The sequence below is a fragment of the Kogia breviceps genome, chromosome 5 (genome assembly GCF_026419965.1).
Source record: "Kogia breviceps isolate mKogBre1 chromosome 5, mKogBre1 haplotype 1, whole genome shotgun sequence".
Classification (NCBI taxonomy): domain Eukaryota; kingdom Metazoa; phylum Chordata; class Mammalia; order Artiodactyla; family Physeteridae; genus Kogia; species Kogia breviceps.
Window position 1 is genome coordinate 94,921,623 of NC_081314.1, and position 19,349 is coordinate 94,940,971.

Here is a 19,349-nt window from a genome sequence, read left to right on the forward strand (position 1 = left end):
GGCTATGAACTATCTATTAAGTTATTTGCTTGAATACTGACTCTCCAAAAACAAATCATTTTTACATGAATGAATAATGGAGACCCAAGTCAGATGAGAGAGGATTAAGAATAGGCAATAGATACGAGGCCCATTAACTCTAGAGAGTAACCTGAATGCATTATCTGCTTTCTATTCAATGAGCAATGGCAAAGAATAAAATAAGTTTTGTGAAACATTTATTTTCTAAATGGATCTTTAGGACTTTTAAAACTTCAAATGGGAAAACCAGATGGCTAAGTATCTATCCTGGAGGTCTTTTGGGATTATCCATTCTGTGTATATCTCTTCTTATCAAAGCAGATACAAAACATAATTCTGTACCAGGTATCACATGTCTTTGAAATGATGTTTTACAGATACGGCTTGAATGAGCTGGCTATTGTTCACTTCCCTGAGAAGCCTTTCTTGTGTAAGATTATCTTTTCCTGTGTCAGATTACACCTCTGCATCAGAAGACTTGGATCATAAATTGTATATCAATAGCACTTGCACATCAACAACACCCGAAGTTAATCTATATAAATGCCAAGAATTAACAAAAGATATGCCAGCCTCACATTTTTATAACATCAAAACTCAGGCCTCAGCATCTTCAAAAGCAAATACAGGAGCCTGGACAGACTGTTAAGTCCTAAGCCGTATAACATCAGTTGGCTATCATTAGGTGTGGACAAAGGACACTATTTATAACAAGCCAAGGTGAAGTGGCACTGTTGCTAAACTGCCAACTGCCAAGTCAATCAACATTCCTTCCAGTTCTGTTCAAAGGAACTGCCACTCTGTCCCATTAAATCTCATCATTGTCCCCTTCTCCTGCTAGGTGTATTGAGATCTGAGAAAACACAATGCAATCCATGGCTAGGTATGGGAAAACATATAAATGCTTCTGTACGGTACCCAAAAGCCCAGAGTTATATCCAGTGAAATCCATGACACAGCAGTGGATGATACATGTATACAATTTCAAGGAATGCAGTATGAATTTCACTTAATTGATTAATGGCAAAATATTAAAAAGATAAGTTCACCTGAGAGTGGAATTTGTGCGCACAGGGCAAAACTGAGAGGTTTTCTGGAGAGAGATTCTCATGACAGATCACACAAGGTTCCTCTTCCTCTTCCTCATCATCCTAGGGAGAATACACATAAGGTTAAATTCAGCTCATTTCTCTCCTCTAACTTTAAATGTATTCAGAATCAAGTCTCAGTCTCACCAAATTATTGGCTCCTTCCCATGTGGCAGGACCTTGTGAACTGAGGGGCCTCCGGGCTGGTTTTGAGGGCTGGGCAGCATTAGCCTGAGGTGGAGGAGTATGGCTGGGTGAAGCACTATTACCATTTGGCACTGATTTTCCTTGACTCTGAAAATTAGAATATTATGCTTATTATTTTTTTTAGAATTGAACTAAAACAGGAAGAACTGATAAATACCATAGAATAGGCTACTGTGAGAATTAGCAAAAGGGTAAAGGTTAATCAGGTTCATGAGAAATCTTGAAATAAATGTTGGCAATATTACTTATATACTAAGAACCAGGTAAAACCAAAAATAACTCTAGATGCTCTTTCAATTAAAACAAGTCTTTGCAGAAAATTAGAAAAAATGTCTCCTTTTAGAGCCATTCAAAATAACCTAGAGTAAATTTCAAGAGGGTCAGTTTTATTCTAGAATGATCAGGTGGTGTTTCCCATGCCATTTGTCAAGCTGAATTGTTTGTTGTTAATAGATGATTTAATATGACTATAGACTTATTTCCTGATCATGTAATGGAGATAATATGGCTAACTACTACAGATAAGGGCCAGGAGATAAAGGTGTCTTTTCTTTTTTTTTTTTTTTACCTGAGATCTCTTGGGGTCAATAAATTGGGAAATCTTGTGAACAATTTCATCAAATGTCAGTCTAGATAAGGACTTCCCATGAGTATCCTTCAATTTCCGTAAGAAATCTGTAAGCTCCTTTCTGGAAGAGATCAAGGAAAGAGCACTGGTGATTTTCCTACTGCCTTGAGGATGTGCCCTCCAAAGGAGATATGAAATCCTATCATAGGATTGATAATGTAGCATACAGATGTGACCCTTTAGATTTCTGATCTAAAAAAGTGATCACAGGTCCATCTGCATTTATTTTAAACCAAAATGAAAACTCCTAATGTATTGATTAATGATACTTAATGTGTTTGTGAGTGATAAAGTTTAGTATTTATTTTCTTTCCAAAAAGAGATTTTAACTGTTTTTAAAAGCTCACTGTGTGAAAATTAAGTTTGTTATCTATTTATGTTATCTATCTATTTATGTACTGAGCTCATTATATCATATCTCTTAATGCTCTCTTACTCAAGACTAAAATATTCTCTATGACATAAATCACAGCAAGATCCTTCTTGACCCCCCTCCTAGAGAAATGGAAATAAAAACAAAAATAAACAAATGGGACCTAATGAAACTTAAAAGCTTTTACACAGCAAAGGAAACCATAAACAAGATGAAAAGACAATCCTCAGAATGGGAGAAAATATTTGCAAATGAAGCAACTGACAAAGGATTAATCTCCAAAATATACAAGCAGCTCATGCAGCTCAATATCAAAAAAACAAACAACCCAATCCAAAAATGAGTGGAAGACCTAAATGGGCATTTCTCCAAAGAAGACATTCAGATTGCCAACAAACACATGAAAAGATGCTCAACATCACTAATCATTAGAGAAATGCAAATCAAAACCACAATGAGGGGCTTCCCTGGTGGTGCAGTGGTTAAGAATCCGCCTGCCAATGCAAGGGACACAGGTTTGAGCCCTGTGGGAAAGATCCCACATGCCACAGAGCAACTAAGCCTGTGTACCACAACTACTGAACCTGTACTCTAGAGCCCACGAGCCACAACTACTGAGCCTGAGCACCACAACTACTGAAGCCCATGCTTCAGTAGCCTACTAAAGCCTACTGAAGCCTAGAGCCCGTGCTCTGCAATAAGAAAAGTCAGTGCAATGAGAAGCCCATGCACCGCAATGAAGAGTAGACCCTGCTCGCCACAACCAAAGAAAGTCCACGCACAGCAACGAAGACCCAATGCAGCCAAAAATAAATACATTAAAAAAAACACAAAAACACAATGAGGTAATACCTCACTCCAGTCAGAATGGCCATCATCAAAAAATCTAGAAACAACAAATGCTGGAGAGGGTGTGGAGAAAAGGGAACCCTCCTGCACTGCTGGTGGAAATGTAAATTGATATAGCCACTATGGAGAACAGCATGGAGGTTCCTTAAAAAACTAAAAATAGAACTACCATATGACCCAGCAAACCCACTACTGGGTATATACCTGAGAAAACCGTAATTCAAAAAGATACATGTAGCACAATGTTCACTGCAGCACTATTTACAATAGCCAAGACATGGAAGTAACCTAAATGTCCATCAACAGATGAATGGATAAAGAAGATGTGGCACATATATACAATGGAATATTACTCAGTCATAAAAAGGAACAAAATTGAGTTATTTGTAACGAGGTGGATGGACCTGGAGTTGTCATACAGAGTGAAGTAAGTTAGAAAGAGAAAAACAAAATACCGGATGCTAATGCATCTGTATGGAATTTAGAAAAACGGTACTGATGAACCTAGTGGCAGGGCAGGAACAAAGACACAGACGTAGAGAACAGACTTGAGGACACAGCGGGGGAAGGGGAAGCTGGAATGTAGTGAGAGAGTGGCATTAACATATACACACTACCAATGTAAAAGAGATAGTTAGTGGGAAGCAGCTGCATAGCACAGGGAGATCAGCTCAATGCTCTGTGATGACCTAGAAGGGTGGGATAGGGAGGGTGGGAGGGAGGCTCAAGAGGGAGGGGATATGGAGATGTGTGTGTGTGTGTGTGTGTGTGTGTGTGTGTGTGTGTGTGTGTGTGTGTGTGTGTGTGTGTGTGTGTGTGTGTGTGTGTGTGTATATATCTGATTCACTGTTGTACAGCAGCAACTAACAACATTGTAAAGCAATTATACTCTAATAAAGATGTAAAAAAAAAAAGACTAAAATATTCCTTTTTAACTATGTTACTATCAGTCGCTTTCTATCATTGTTAATGCTTCTACTTTTGTAAAATATGGAAACAGAAAACAAAGATTTAACAGAAAATGAAAGCAAAGACTGAAAGACACATTAATTATGTCATAAAGAAACCTAGGAATATTTTAACTGATATGTTCTTTTTCCATTCCCATAGCCATTGACCCAAAGCCTGCATATACATTTTTGGTAGGATAGGGTAGGATGATAAAAGTATTTTTCTTTCTCAAATGAAATGTCATGTCATCAGCCTTATAAAACTACCTTTGATTTACTATTTATTTTCTATATATATTTATAAAAACTATATTACAGTTCTATTTTCATTTTCTATTCACTATTATATTTATAAAACCATAATCTAATCCTGAAACATAATGGTACATACATTAAATAAAAGCATTCATCTTCAAATGAAAATGCTAGTGAAAACCAGAATTATTTCATTTGATACAAGATTAAAGATAAAAGACACTTCATTTCTGGAGGGGTAGAATTAAATAGCTTTCTGCTGAAGTCAGAACTGTGAAAAGCACACTAAAATAATGATTTCTTGCATTTAACTATGTCCCCTTTCTTTGTCCCCTAACAAAGAAACTATAAGAACCCTCAATAAAATTAAGGAAACAGGAAAGTAAAACCGATTATGTTTGGTCTTATATGGCATACAATTAACTTAAAATTCACTTTGGAAATAGGTTATTAAGATAATTATTGGAGCTAGTGGCATAAAATTGGGTAGGTTTACAACTGGTTGTACTTTCAGTAAATGAGCAAACCTAAATTTAAAAGTTTACTCTCTCGTGACTTTAAACTAATAATTTTAGTGAAGGGGTTTAGCATTTATACTGAAAACTGTCCCTTCTTAATAAATTTCATTTTCCCTATCAAGGCCATGGTTAGGAAATACCTGTACTTTGTGTGTGTGGGGGGTGGGGGTGTTATATTTCTCTGAAATGTTTCATTGGCATAATTATAGCTGTGGAAACTATAGAGTATGATCTGTACTCAACACTAAAAGAGACTTAAGGTACCTGGTCTGTTGTGGAAAGGCAGTTTTCAGCCTGTCTGTAATTTTCTCCCAATTCATGATGGGGGGATCACTTCCCAGACCTGCACTGGGAGGCACAGCTTCTCCCACAGGTGCTGGCACCGTCCAGGCTATGCTAGTCATCTGTAAGAAGCACAGAGTTACAACCCATCAGCTTCAATTATTAGGAAGCAAAGTTCCATGCCAACATTACATTTCCATATCTCAGAAAATGGGCAGAATGAAGAGGAATACTGACATACATGTTCCTTTTTTAGAATTTTTTTTCCTTACAGCACCATATTTCTAACTGTTTGTATATGCTTACCTTTATTTTTTAAATGGCTCATGCTAGTCTCAGTAATTGCAAACATATACAGAAATACATACAGAGTGTGCATTTCTGAAAGCAACCTAAAGTTTGTTAATAGGGGAATAAGTCAATAAATTGTAGCATATCTAATCAAGTCCTTAAAAACAGATTCGTATGTCTGAGCATGCGAGATGTCCACAGTATGTGTCTCATTTTTTAAAAAAAGTCTACAGCACAGCATTTATGGTAGAACTCATTTAGTATTAAAACATTTTAAAAATGTGTATGCACAGAAAAAGGTCTGTAAGATACAGAATAATCTGTAAACAGTGATTATTTTCTAGGATTCAACAGCAGGGTAATTTTGCTTTCTACTTTATATAGTTATTATATACTTTGTATATGCTTTATGTTTTTCTATATTATTTGCTTTTTTATAATTAACATATACTACTTTTATAATTAGAAAAATAATGAAGTTTAATTTTCAAACAACTAAATAAACATGAGAATACTACTAGAATATCTGCCCAGTGTCATAAATGTTACAAAGGTGGTATGGAAGTAGTAGCGACAACTTTGAGACATGAAACCATCAAAGTTTTCCTCATATTTTATGATGGTTCCTTCTTAGAACCATCGTTTCTAATTAATTAATATCAATAAGTGAATATTTTTGAAGTGCTTATCTGATTACTAGGATAATTATAAACATGCATCCTTTACCTAAGACTACAGATTATTTTCAAATATAAGGTTATTACTTATGAAAAATTACTAACAGCCACTGAAATTACTCACACAAAGCCTAGTAAGTCAGAGAAAGAGCAGAATATCACCAGAAATCTGGGTTTGCCTCAGTGTCAAGTTTTTTCAGAGGAATCAGGAAGTAATCTTATTAGAAGGTTGAGGTACTTTAACGTTTTCAATAAAATTTTATAGTTCCTTATAGAATGGTACAGGAGCAAACCACATGAGCAACACTGTAATATCATGGTGATAAAAAAGATGTGGTACTTAGTAAACATGTTAAGGCCTAGATACATATTTATTCATAGAGAGGCAGCCTCTACACAAATGAGTAAGTCCATTTGACTACATGTTTCAAAGGGAGGCTGTCAGAAATACATAGGTACAAAATTAACCCCAACTGACTAGAAGGTAGTTATGGGAAAGTCAAGATTAGAGAAATTTTTCATTAATTATATTAAACATCAATCATCTGAGAGAAGATTTTTCTTGTAATAAAGTTTACCTTGACCAAGATTACAACTAATAATCCTAATCATTTTAAATTTCTCTGTTGCTTCTTCAGGTTTGGATAAAGCTTATATGGCTCTTTGTAGCTAGAAAGATTTAGAACTTTATAGTATAATACATTGCAAGGTGATATTTATATTACCTGTTTATAAACAATGCCCTACTATACACACATATACGTGTGTGTGTATATAAAATTTTTCTTTAGCTTTGTGGTATAATGTTGTGACTTTGGTAGGTTGAAAAGCAAAGAAGCCAACAATCATGCTAAATATAAATTATCTGTTAAAAGTATCAACTACCCTGCATTAGTGCCTGTTATAGAAGCAAAACTATAAGAATTCTCTACTATAATGTTATATTTATCTTTGTATCTAAAAACTAAGTTATAATCACTTAATGAAATAGTTAAATAATATATATAATGCATTTAACACAGTGCCTCACATGGAACTATTCATTCAGTCATCATCATGATCATCATGATCATCACTACCACCATCACCTTCATCATTATTTATCAAGTATATGAACAAAGAGAAGACATTCATTCTGGAAGTCCACTGTAAGTGACAACAAGCTAGTTAATGTATATTGTACCAAGAAGGGATCTGTACCAGTGGGGGTCTAGGTTGACCAGTTGCAGAGATGACTCCAGAACAAACGGCAGGCATTTGAGGAACAGTGAGTACAGGTCTAAAGAAAGATTCTTTCACAATGGGCCTTCCCAAGAACTGTTGTATCTAAGATAGAAAAGATAGAAAATAAAAACAAGACCCCCACGTATTTATATATTTATATAGTCAATAATCTAAACTCATAGAGCAATGTTTTTTTCGGGGGGGGGAACTGATTTGAAATCTAGATACAAAGCATATTAGAAACAATGTTGTCATAACATTAGTTAAATATATGAATATTTGAAAAAGCAAAGGGCAGTAAAATATACTAAAGAGCACGGAGACAGAAGAAAACTGGGTTCTAGTCCTACTTTCTCTCCACCTAGCTGGGTAATCTTGGATACCAAGTTATTAATCTATAAAATAAGAGGGTTGGGTTAGGTGATCTTTAAAGTTCTCTGACAAATGGAATAATATAGGACTATGGAAAGGAGCTCCTCAATGAGTACTGTCCATGCTGATAAACAATACTGACACTCAGAAATCCTGCTAAAGAACCAAAGTTGGCCATAGAAAATATTACTTTTGCTATTATGTATTGAAGGGACCTTGTACCACCTGGTGGAGTTCTGACCTTATGTTTAGTTCCAAGGACAGTGGAAAGCTGAAGTGAGGTGGGCCAGGGGAATAAATCCTCCTACAGTGACTTGTAGACATGCCTGTGAATGTTACTGAACTTCCCAGGGGGTTGTAGGAAGCTAGCCCTTCTTAGCATCTACCAATGGGATGGATACCTTATTGGCTGGACTACAAAAGAGGACAGGTTTATGGAGCATCTACTATGTGCCAGGTCTAGCACTGGCATAAAGCAGGAATTCATCTATTTGTTGAATTTAAAAAATGAGCATAAGATAGCTCTTAAGTAACGATACTGAAACCAGCAGGGTGAAAGTTAATGGGGAACTTTATAATGGAGAGATAAGGATGACATGTGATTCTTAACATCATTAATGAGAGACACTGTGTGTCTTCTAATGTGTGTATACATCATCACCTATAAAGTACTCTTGCCAAAAATACTGAACCTGATTCTAACTAACCCTCTAGATCTAATGATCAGGTTATAGGAAATAGAAGAATATGTATAATGATATCACAAGGATGTAATCAATCAGTTACATCAATAATGTAGGAAGTTAGTTTTTTAACAGATAAATGATATGAATAAAAGGGAGGGAGTTAGGTAGCTGTTATATTTTAAAGAAAAATAATAAGCCAAATGAAAAGCATAAACCTTGTTTGGATTGTTTTTTTAAAAATTAGGGTTTTTAAAGTAATGGTAATTATAACCGCACTGGAAGTACTGTCAATCTAGTTAAGAAAAAGACATTTCTGAGACAATTGGGGAAATATAAATTTCAATATTAGACATTAAAAATTATAATTTTCTCAGGTACAAAATGGTGGTGTGATTATAGCCAATAAGAGTAAGAGTCCTGAGGCATAAATCTGAGGGTAGGGAACAAGACTAAGGACTGAGTTTTATGATCACAAAGTCCAGTAGCAGCTTCATACTAAGGAAGTCACTGAGTTCACCGTGTGGCTGACAGGGTCTTGGTGCTCCAGCCTCTGTCAGGCCTGAGCCTCTGAGGTGGGAGAGCTGAGTTCAGGACATTGGACCACCAGAGACCTCACGGCCCCATGTAATATCAATTGATGAGAGCTCTGCCAGAGATCTACATATCAACGCCAAGACCCAGCTCCACCCAACCGCCAGCAAGCTCCAGTGCTGGACGCCCTATGCCAAACAACTAACAAGACAGGAACACAACCCCACCCATTAGTAGAGACGCTGCCTAAAATCATACTAAGTTCACAGACACCCCAAAACACACCACCGGAGGTGGCCCTGACCACCAGAAAAACAAGATCCAGCCCCACCCACCAGAACACAGGCACCAGTCCCCTCCACCGGGAAGCCTACAAAAGCCACTGAATCAACCTCACCCACTGGGGCAGACACCAAAAACAAGAGGAACTACGAACCTGAAGCCTGCGAAAAGGAGACCCCAAATGCAGTAAGTTAAACAAAATGAGAAGACAGAGAAATATGCAGCAGATGAAGAAGCAGGGTAAAAACCCACTAGACCAAATAAGTGAAGAGGAAATAGGCAGTCTACCTGAAAACAAATTCAAAGTAATGATAGTAAAGATGATCCAAAATCTTGGAAATAGAATGGAGAAAATACAAGCAGCATTTAACAAGGACCTAGAAGAACTAAAGAGCAAACAAACAATGATGATCAGCACAATAAATGAAATTAAAAACTCTCTAGAAGGAATCAATAGCAGAATAACTGAGGCAGAAGAATGGATAAGTGACCTGGAAAATAAAATAGTGGAAATAACTACTGCAGAACAGAATAAAGAAAAAAGAATGAAAAGAATTGAGGACAGTCTCAGAGACCTCAGGGACAACATTAAATGCACAACTTTCGAATTATAGGGGTCCCAGAAGAAGAAGAGAAAAAGAAAGGTCTGAGAGAATATGTGAAGAGATTATAGTTGAAAACTTCCTCAACATAGGAAAGGAAATAGTCAATCAAGTCCAGGAAGTGCAGAGAGTCCCATATAGGATAAATCCAAGGAGAAACTCACCAAGGCACATGTTAATCAAACTATCAAAAATAAAATACAAAGAAAAAATATTAAAAGCAACAAGGGAAAAGCAACAAATAACATACAAGGGAATCCCCATAAGGGTAACAGCTGATCTTTCAGCAGAAAATCTGCAGGAAGGGAGTGTCAGGACATATTTAAGTGATGAACGGAAAAAACCTACAACCAAGATTACTCTACCCAGCAAGGATCTCATTCAGATTTGATGGACAAAGTAAAACCTTTACAGACAAGCAAAAGTTAAGAGAATTTAAAAAAAAATTAAGAGAATTCAGCACTACCAAACCAGCTTTACAACAAATGCTAAAGGAACTTCTCTAGGCAGGAAACACAAGAGAAGGAAAAGACCTACAAAAACAAACCCCAAACAATTAAGAAAATGGTAATAGGAACATACATATCGATAATTACCTTAAATGTAAATGGATTAAATGCTCCAACCAAAAGACACAGACTGGCTGAACAGATACAAAAACAAGACCCGTATATAGGCTGTCTACAAGAGACCCACTTCAGACCTAGGGACACATACAGACTGAAACTGAGGGGATGGAAAAAGATATTACATGCAAATGGAAATCAAAAGAAAGCTGGAATAGCAATTCTCATATCAGACAAAATAGACTTTAAAATAAAGACTATTATAAGAGACAAAGAAGGACACTACATAATGATCAAGGGATCAATCCAAGAAGAAGATATAACAGTTGTAAATATTTATGCACCCAACATAGGAGCACCTCAATACATAAGGCAAATGCTAACAGCCGTAAAAGGGGAAATCAACAGTAACACAATCATAGTAGGGGAATTTAACACCCCACTTTCACCAATGGACAGATCATCCAAAATGAAAATAAATAAGGAAACACAAGGTTTAAATGACACATTAGACAAGAAGGACTTAATTGATATTTATAAGACATTCCATCCAAAAACAACAGAATACACTTTCTTCTCAAGTGCTCATAGAACATTCTCCAGGATAGATCATATCTTAGGTCACAAATCAAGCCTTGGTAAATTTTAACTTTTATTTTTTATTTATTTATTTTTGCGGTACGCGGGCTTCTCACTGCTGTGGCCTCTCCTGTGGTGGAGCACAGGCTCCGGATGCACAGGCTCAGCAGCCATGGCTCACGGGCCCAGCCGCTCTGCGGCATGTGGGATCCTCCCGGACCGGGGCACAAACCCGCGTCCCCTGCATCGGCAGGTGGACTCTCAACCACTGTGCCACCAGGAAAGCCCGAAGCCTTGGTAAATTTTAGAAAACTGAAATCATATCAAGTATCTTTTCCGACCACAACACTATGAAACTAGATATCAATTACAGGAAAAAAAAAAAACTGTAAAAAATACAAACTCATGGAGGTTAACCAATACACTACTGAATAACCAAGAGATCACTGAAGAAATCAAAAAGGAAATCAAAAAATACCTAGAAACAAATGACAATGAAAACACGATGACCCAAAACCTATGGGATGAAGCAAGAGCAGTTCTAAGGGGGAAGTTTATAGCAATATAATCCTACCTCAAGAAACAAGAAAAATCTCAAGAATAAGAGTCCTCATCTTTTTGGAACGCATACTAAAGTATACATGGATGAGATGTAGGTTTTACTTTAAAATGTTCCAGTGGGGAGGAAGAAGGGGATGACATGGCACAAGACTGACAAAATGTTGATAATGATGTTGAAGTTGGCTCTTGGGTTCACAGAGGTTCATCATTCTGTTTTTATGTATGTTTCAAAATTTTCATAATATAGGTCCTTAAATAATGAATGATGGGTACTGAGTTAGTAGTCCTGCTCTTTTTGAGGACAACAATTACCTAACACTACTTTTAGGATTAGACAGCCAGGCTACAAAAATCAAAACATAATGAAACACATAAAAATACTGGATTAAACTGGGAACAATACCCATTATTCCAGACTTCTCAGGTTAGACTACTATATATATTTAAAACCTGGTAACCATCTTTACAATACTAGAATCTCAAAAAGACAGACTTTAGTGATCAGATCATCTAGTACAATTTCCTGATTTGTAGATAGGAAAACCGAAGTCTGGGATAGCTGAGTTTCCCAAAACCAACACAGTTCTTCACAGAGTTAGGACCTGAACCCAGACCTCTAATGTATTTCCATTGTATAATACCACCTCAATTTATTGCAAAAAGAATGGTCACATTTCTAGCATCTGTGCTCTCAAACTGTTCTACTAATTCTCAGTGGTCACTGATGCTTGTACTTTAACACAAACTGTCAGCTTTGATCAAGCACAGCAGTGACTCTGGTTAGGAAGCACAAAAGATACACATGTACCTCTCAAGTGTTAGCAAGGGATGCTTATAAATTCCATTGAGCCTAACTGCCAGTGGGTTTTTTCCCTTGACTAAACCTGGGTAGCCACATCAGCCATAAGCAAGTCTCTGAAGGGATGAGGATGTAGAGGTCAAGGTTTGATTATGTTTGTCAGTTATAGTGTCACTAGTATCAGATAGATTATGCCAGTCTGGTTCCAGAAAACTCCAAAGAACATCTCTGTTTCTAGCATCTGAGTCTCTAGAGCCATTTTATATTTAGAGTCATGGGAGAGTTTAACTACAACCTATAGGCAGTAGTTTGAACACAGGCAGAGGCAACAGGGTTCTAGAAATCCTACCAAGAATATGTGTTACTTCCCATAGAACTACAGGGAATCTAGGATTTCTGTCATCTACGTAACACATTCCTTATCAGGAGAGTTGGGTATGATGGTGTTCAAAGCCTAGAATAATAATATCCATAATATAATGCTCCTATAAAACCTGAATTAACCAAAAATATAAAAAGGCAATACTATCATTCTAAACTAAGCCCATGGTGCATATCATAATGCTTTCAGCTCTGAATTCTGCTTTTGAAACATAGTGTAACTCCACACAATTCACATAATTTTTAAGTTCTCTCATATACTCAACTATCTGTAGAAAAAACATTTTCAAAGTTCTACTATAAGCAGAAATGCTAATGTCAAAAGTGATCTACCCCTAAATATATCACACCTTTCTTCTTTTCTTACCCTCAGATCTGTTATCATAATAAAGGTTATTATCTAGTGGTTCTGTTCTAAAAGGTCTTTTGGAAAGCTGTATGAGTTTATTGGGTTAAGGTGCTATGTTTCCAAGAAGGCTAACATAAATAGTATAGCATAGAGATTAGTTTGTCTGATGAAGACCCATTTATCCCTTACAGTAAGCAGGGAAGGATCATAAATGAAAGCTGTCCTTACTGTTAAAGGTAGAACAGAAGATAAAAGTTAAGGAAAACAGAGTTTAAAGTGGAAGTGGGGGGGTGAAGTCCAGCATGCTAGGGTATTATGCTGAGATGTTTTAGTCATCTAGCAGTAACTTGAGGGCATTGGGAATTCTAGGCATTCATCAGTTTTCTCTCATAATGTAAGTGTGATCGACAGGATGAATGAGCATATATTACCTCTTTAGATATCAAACGCATTACTAAAATCCAGTGATACAACCTACCTCTTGCCTCAGCTGAGTCAGCCAACTAGTCATATCATCTGTAGATGATACAGCAGGAATGGACATAATTACAAATGATACGCACTACATGTGCCCTTTCCACTTTGAACACACAAACATAATGCATATTCAGTGTTTTAAAGCTGTTACCATTTTATCAAGATGAAGATGGTGATTTTTCAAAATGTTATACAGTTGACCCTTAAACAACACAGGTCTGAATTGTGTGAGTCCATTTATACACCAATTTTTTTCAATAAATACAATCCCTGTATTTTCATTTTACAGATCTTTAAATTAACTAAATGTGGAGAAAGTTTGCATTTGATTAGAAATCACAATATGTGGAATCAAAAACCTAGGGTTTGAGTCCTGATTCTATCCAAACTGTTTCAGCTTCCTGTTCTTGGATAGTCATTTATCAATTCCGTTGTTTGTGAGGCAGAGAGAGCAGTACCCAGATTTCTGACTGCATGGGGTGGGGGTGGGGGTTGGCACTCCCAACCCCTGCGTTGTTCAAGAGTCAACTGTATTTCTTACCAGTATCTCAGGACTGGGTGGTGGTGGAGGAAGCTGGATTGGAGGCAAGGTACTCAAGGCAAACCCTTGCTTCACCTTGTTAATTTGTTCATTATACTGTGTCTAGTAGGAGAAACAATATTTTACAGCAAAATCAACTTCAAAGAAATAGCATATGGAAGTACTTGATGTAGTTTTGAATAGTACAACATAGATGAGTGATTTCCAATTTATTATGCCAGAAATAATATAAAAATAATATTTGACATAAAAATAACTCTATATACCACTATCCATAAATGTAAATAGCTGAATTTTAGAAGTATCTATTGATTGACAAGATACAGAGACACATAATTCACAGAGCTCTGTGATAACTCCTCAGTGTTTCCATAATTTTTAGCCCCCAAATGGGAACCACTGATATAAAGTAAACAGAGTCTAAAGATCAAGAAGATGTAAATAATCTACTTGCTGATAAATATGGGGGAAAAAGCATTCATAACAAAGAGTTGAACTACTTGCAAATGTTCATTTTAAAAACTGGAGGGGAAGTTTTAGGGAAAACTTTTGAATGTCCACATTTTTTTTAATCTTAAAAGTTATACCTGTAGCTGTCTCCAGTTCCACATATACCTTTGTTTTTTCTTCTTAGATTTTGCCAAAGGTAAGACTCCTATTCTTGGAGCTTAAAAACATACTTTCAACATTTTTGGCATTGTCCCCATTTTGCTTTATATGTTATTTTGTAAACAAACCACAAGAGCTGGAAGAGAAAGCCTTCAAACATTTAGAAACTTCCAGATATAGGACACGTTCTTAGACGAAAACAATGATAGAGAACAAGGGGCATCTCTTTTGAGGCCAGAACTTTGAATAAATGCAATAAATATGCTAAGCATCATTAAACACTGAGTATGAACGAGTCTGGGAAAGAAACAGGGAAGACCACCAGGGACAAAGCTAGACAAATATCCAGTGGGTTACCTCTTTAGATTATTGTTAGCACAGTCCTAATTCTATTACATGAATAATTAAGAATTTATTATTTTGCATTAGGGAGTAACTACATAAAAAGTTAAGATTGAAAACTAATACAGATCTGCTTGATCTTCCTTTTAATTCTGTAAACATATGATTACTCAGATCAAGTTAAGACATTTATTTCTGACTGGAGCAGAGTTAGCTTTGGAATTCTAGGAAAATTAAGTGTGAGGCACAATTTTTGAGTTTACTATTTACTAGACTAAGGACCTAGAAGACCACATGTAAGAGCCTAGGATGTTATCTACAACCAACTACAATGGAAGTAATCAGTCTCAAACCTGAAAAAGGCATAAATTTTAATAACTGCAATGAAAAAACATATTCTTCCTTAAATTTCTCTAGTAATTGTTTTTAATGTTAGATGTTTTCTTTAAGTATATACCACCTACACCATTTAGTCAATTTACTCTAAATACTTCATGACTTACCCTGAGGAATGCAATCTTGTTTCTAACATCTGTCACAATGGCATTCCAACTGTCTACTGCAGCCTTTAATTGAAGTGATTTTAGGTTGCTTGTATAGAAATGGAGACACAAGAGAAAGTTCTTTCTTTTTATATGCCACTTAGATTTCCAAAAATTTCTATTATGTTCTCTAGCATGTATATAGATAAAGTAAAACAACAACAAAATTACCTCTATCATCAATTACCTCAAATGGGCAGAAAGTTGTATGAAAGGGCTTGTTATCAAATTTTTTTTAAAAGCCTAGCAAACAAAGACATTCCTTTGTATAGGAATCCTCCATTGAAGAAGGGAGGAAAAGGAGGCCACACAGGGAAACTGACCTAGCCATCCAATGCAGGAGCATTCTCAAAGATGTTGACATCCTGAAAGCAGGTTTTGGACTATCTACACATTAACCCTGACATCACAGGGCCACGGTTGGCCTATCAGGCTCTTTTGCAAATTAGAAAAAGATATTCCCTATAGAAAGGAAAGTTAGAAAGAAATACCTCTTCTGTGAGGATGAATTAGATTGTTGTCTCTATGATATGCTAAATTGCACAAACACAGCAGCTCTGCCCACCATGACCATCAAAGGACTTAAGTAAAACAGCTTTGAGGTGTTTAGGGTCTGGCATCTCAAGAAGAGAGATTTCACATGGCCTTTTAAAAGGCTCTATCTGTTAAAACATCCCCACCCCAGTATCACCTGGCACAAATGAGCATAACAAGTTATCACTGAGATCATCTCATACAAAGAAGCTTGATAATATTCTAATTTATAGAGCATCCTTTCTCCCTCTAGCAAGCAAAGATAGACTGATGACTTACAACAGTGCTTCCCTGACATGAATGCAAATCAGTGTCTCCTGGGAATCTTGTTAAACATCAGAGATTCTGATTCTTTAGAATTGAAGAATAATGATGATCATATTAAAATAATAATCATTAAAAGTAGTGATGCTTTGGTCCCAGAGATTTTAATCTAATTAATTCCTTAAGTTCAAAGGTGTACCCCATAAAATTATAAACTGAAGAATCCCATGCAGCCTGCCTAAAATTTGAAAACCACTCATTTGTAGCACAGCAGGAAACTGCCTTTAACACGGTTTTAGGTGTTAATACTGATTTTTCCCTCAATGTATTTTTCCAAAGGTATTTAAAATCAAGCTTTAAGAGAGAAAAGAATTAGAAAAAAGTTTTCCAATTAGAATCCACCTTGTTTTGTAAATATCTGGTCTTCATGCATGTCTCTGACTGAGACTTTTGATCTGTTTCATTGTGGAGGAAGGGAAAAATCTTCCATCAGCTATTACTGCACTTAGTAGACTACTCAGTGCTACAGCAAGAGCAACAAAGTAAAAGCTCAAAGTGACTAAATGACATTTGAGGTTTAAAAAAACAATGGCTTCTTCACTCTAAAGACTCTGATGTCATATATGTAAAACATATCACAGATTCCATAATGTTCAACCTTGGAGCCACCTGTGAGTACCTCAGAGACCAAGACACATTAAGGAAGAGGGAGAGGTTACCTTGCTGCCATGTGAGTCGCCCTGGCAAGCTGACTGAGGCATTCCTTTTCAGTCTGCTCTAAATGAAGCAAACCAAAATCTCTACGACACTGTAAGAAATATACCTACAGATTTTTGAGAGAAAGAGGAAGAAGTTAAAGATGTCCTTGTAAATGAACACATTCTTTCCTCAAACATTTCAAGTAAATTTAAAGTTATTTTTTTTCAATCTCTTCCAACAACACCTGAGCTTCTTTCCTGCCCATAACACATTTTAAAACTCTTTGATCAATTCTGAAATTCTAATATTTTTATTTGAAAGTTACGGTGTTGGGAAACATTTCAGAACATTAGTTTTTAAACTTGCATATGCACTGGAATCATCTCAGAAACTTAAAAAAATGATGTCTTGGTTTCAGAGATTCTAATTTATCTAACGGGTTTTTTTTCTAACGGGTTTTTTTTTTTTAATTTCTGAATATCTTTTTCTTTTTTTGTCATTGATTTTTTAAAATAAACATTTATTTATTTACTTTTGGCTGCGTTGGGTCTTCATTGCTATGCGCAGGCTTTCTCTAGTTGCTGCGAGTGGGGGCTACCTTCGTTGCAGTGCGCAGGCTTCTCATTGTGGTGGCTTTTCTTGTTGTGGAGCACAGGTTCTAGGAGTATGGGCTTCAGTAGTTGTGGCATGTGAGCTCAGTAGTTATGGCTCACGGGCTCTAGAGTGCAGGCTCAGTAGTTGTAACACATGGGCTTAGCTGCTCCGGGGCATGCACGATCTTCCTGGACCAGGGCTTGAACCCGTATCCCCTGCATTGGCAGATGGATTCTTAAACACTGCACCACCAGGGAAGCCCCGAAAAGGCGTTTTTAAAAGCTCTCAGATAACTCTATTATGCAGCAAGTGTGTTTAAGAACACTTAAAAGAAGTCCTGCTATTTGATTTTTTTTTTAATTGATGAAGGAGTAAGAAAACAATCAGACCCTACAGGACTATGCTGTCCAAATGGGCCTTGGAGGTCATCTAGGCCAATGTCTCTCCAACAGTGGGAATCCCTTCCAACTATTATTGATGCATGGTCATTTGGCCTCTTTTTTTTCCTATTGATCACTCAATATTCACTGAAAATAGCTCATTATACTCTTAGACAGCATTGTTTCTAAAATTAATAATGGAAGTAGAAAGGAACTTTCTGATTAAAAGCAGTAAAAAAACAAAGTCTACAAACTTGAACTCTTAAAGTAATCTGAGCTTTATTTTTTTTCTGGTTAAATTTAATACTCCAATACTTTACTGTCCCAGGATTTTTGGTGCAGATATCACCCCTTGATTGTCGAGCTCTGGATTCCAGAGTACTCTGCTAAAAAATAGACCTTACCATGACAAAGGTGAGAAGGTCTGTAATGCTTTTAACATCAATGAGTGCTCCAAAATTTGAATTTTATTGTACATGAAGTTTGGTTATCTATAAGTAAAAATTACATACATACATACAATCACATTTCTTTTGAGAGATCCTAGCTGCGGTGTTCTAAAATAACTTAGAAGAAACTGGATGCCTTTCTGGGGAAAGAGGTAAGTTGGTTTCCAACACTGGAATGTATGGTGTGTATGTGTTTTTGGAAGATCTATGTAGTTAAATAGCAAAGAAAGGAGATATTACGGCAGCAGTGAAATGTTATTCTTAGAAGTTTGGCTTAGTCACCTGGATTAATGAGAATTTTCTAAGATGTCTATATTTGCTATACATACTGAAGCAAAACAATTTCTTGGAGTCATTTGGGGGAAAACAACATAAGATCACCAATCTTCGAGTAAAAATATACAAAATGCCAACAAATCAAAAAAGCACAAGAGTTTGAGCTGTGTTTTTCTGGCTGGTCCTCAGATGTCTTAATTCTGTTTATTCAAAAAACAATCTTTTAAAAATTCTTTAGTATACTAGTACACAAGTAAAACTTCACTCCTCAATCCCATCTCTCTCCCTCTTTCTTTTTTTTTTACCTCAGCTGTTAAAGCTCTGCTAGTTTCTGCATTCAGTTTGTTTAAGTATGTTTTAATTGTGCTTTCCAGATTATGCTTCTCCATTTCCCACTGAGATCTGAAATATATGATAAAGAGTCAGTAACACTGCAGCAAGGACAGACTTTTCAACCTTATTCAGGAGGCAGACAGATACAAGCTATTCAATGAATAGGAAATGATTTCCTGGAAAGTATACAGCATATAAAAGCAATAGAAGACATTACTTAACTCTTACTGTTACCCTT

At 36.3% G+C, this 19,349-nt stretch overlaps 1 protein-coding gene across 8 annotated transcripts in view; it reads right to left on the reverse strand.

The window, feature by feature from the left end:
• The window catches only part of DZIP3 (DAZ interacting zinc finger protein 3), a 121,263-nt gene that overhangs the window by 2,206 nt on the left and 99,708 nt on the right, over positions 1-19,349 (reverse strand). For 6 of the 8 annotated variants that reach the window (XM_067034695.1, XM_059063625.2, XM_059063620.2 and 3 more), the window contains 9 exons: positions 19,084-19,180; positions 17,100-17,203; positions 15,544-15,631; positions 14,090-14,191; positions 7,340-7,465; positions 5,154-5,293; positions 1,885-2,005; positions 1,257-1,403; positions 1,071-1,172 (listed from right to left, as the gene is read on the reverse strand). In XM_067034695.1, the coding sequence (XP_066890796.1) occupies positions 1,071-1,172; positions 1,257-1,403; positions 1,885-2,005; positions 5,154-5,293; positions 7,340-7,465; positions 14,090-14,191; positions 15,544-15,631; positions 17,100-17,203; positions 19,084-19,180 (1,027 nt within the window). Of the gene's footprint in view, positions 1-1,070; positions 1,173-1,256; positions 1,404-1,884; positions 2,006-5,153; positions 5,294-7,322; positions 7,466-14,089; positions 14,192-15,543; positions 15,632-17,099; positions 17,204-19,083; positions 19,181-19,349 lie in introns of those variants that run through there. The other 2 variants (XR_009335733.2, XM_067034699.1) reach the window with 2 other exon arrangements.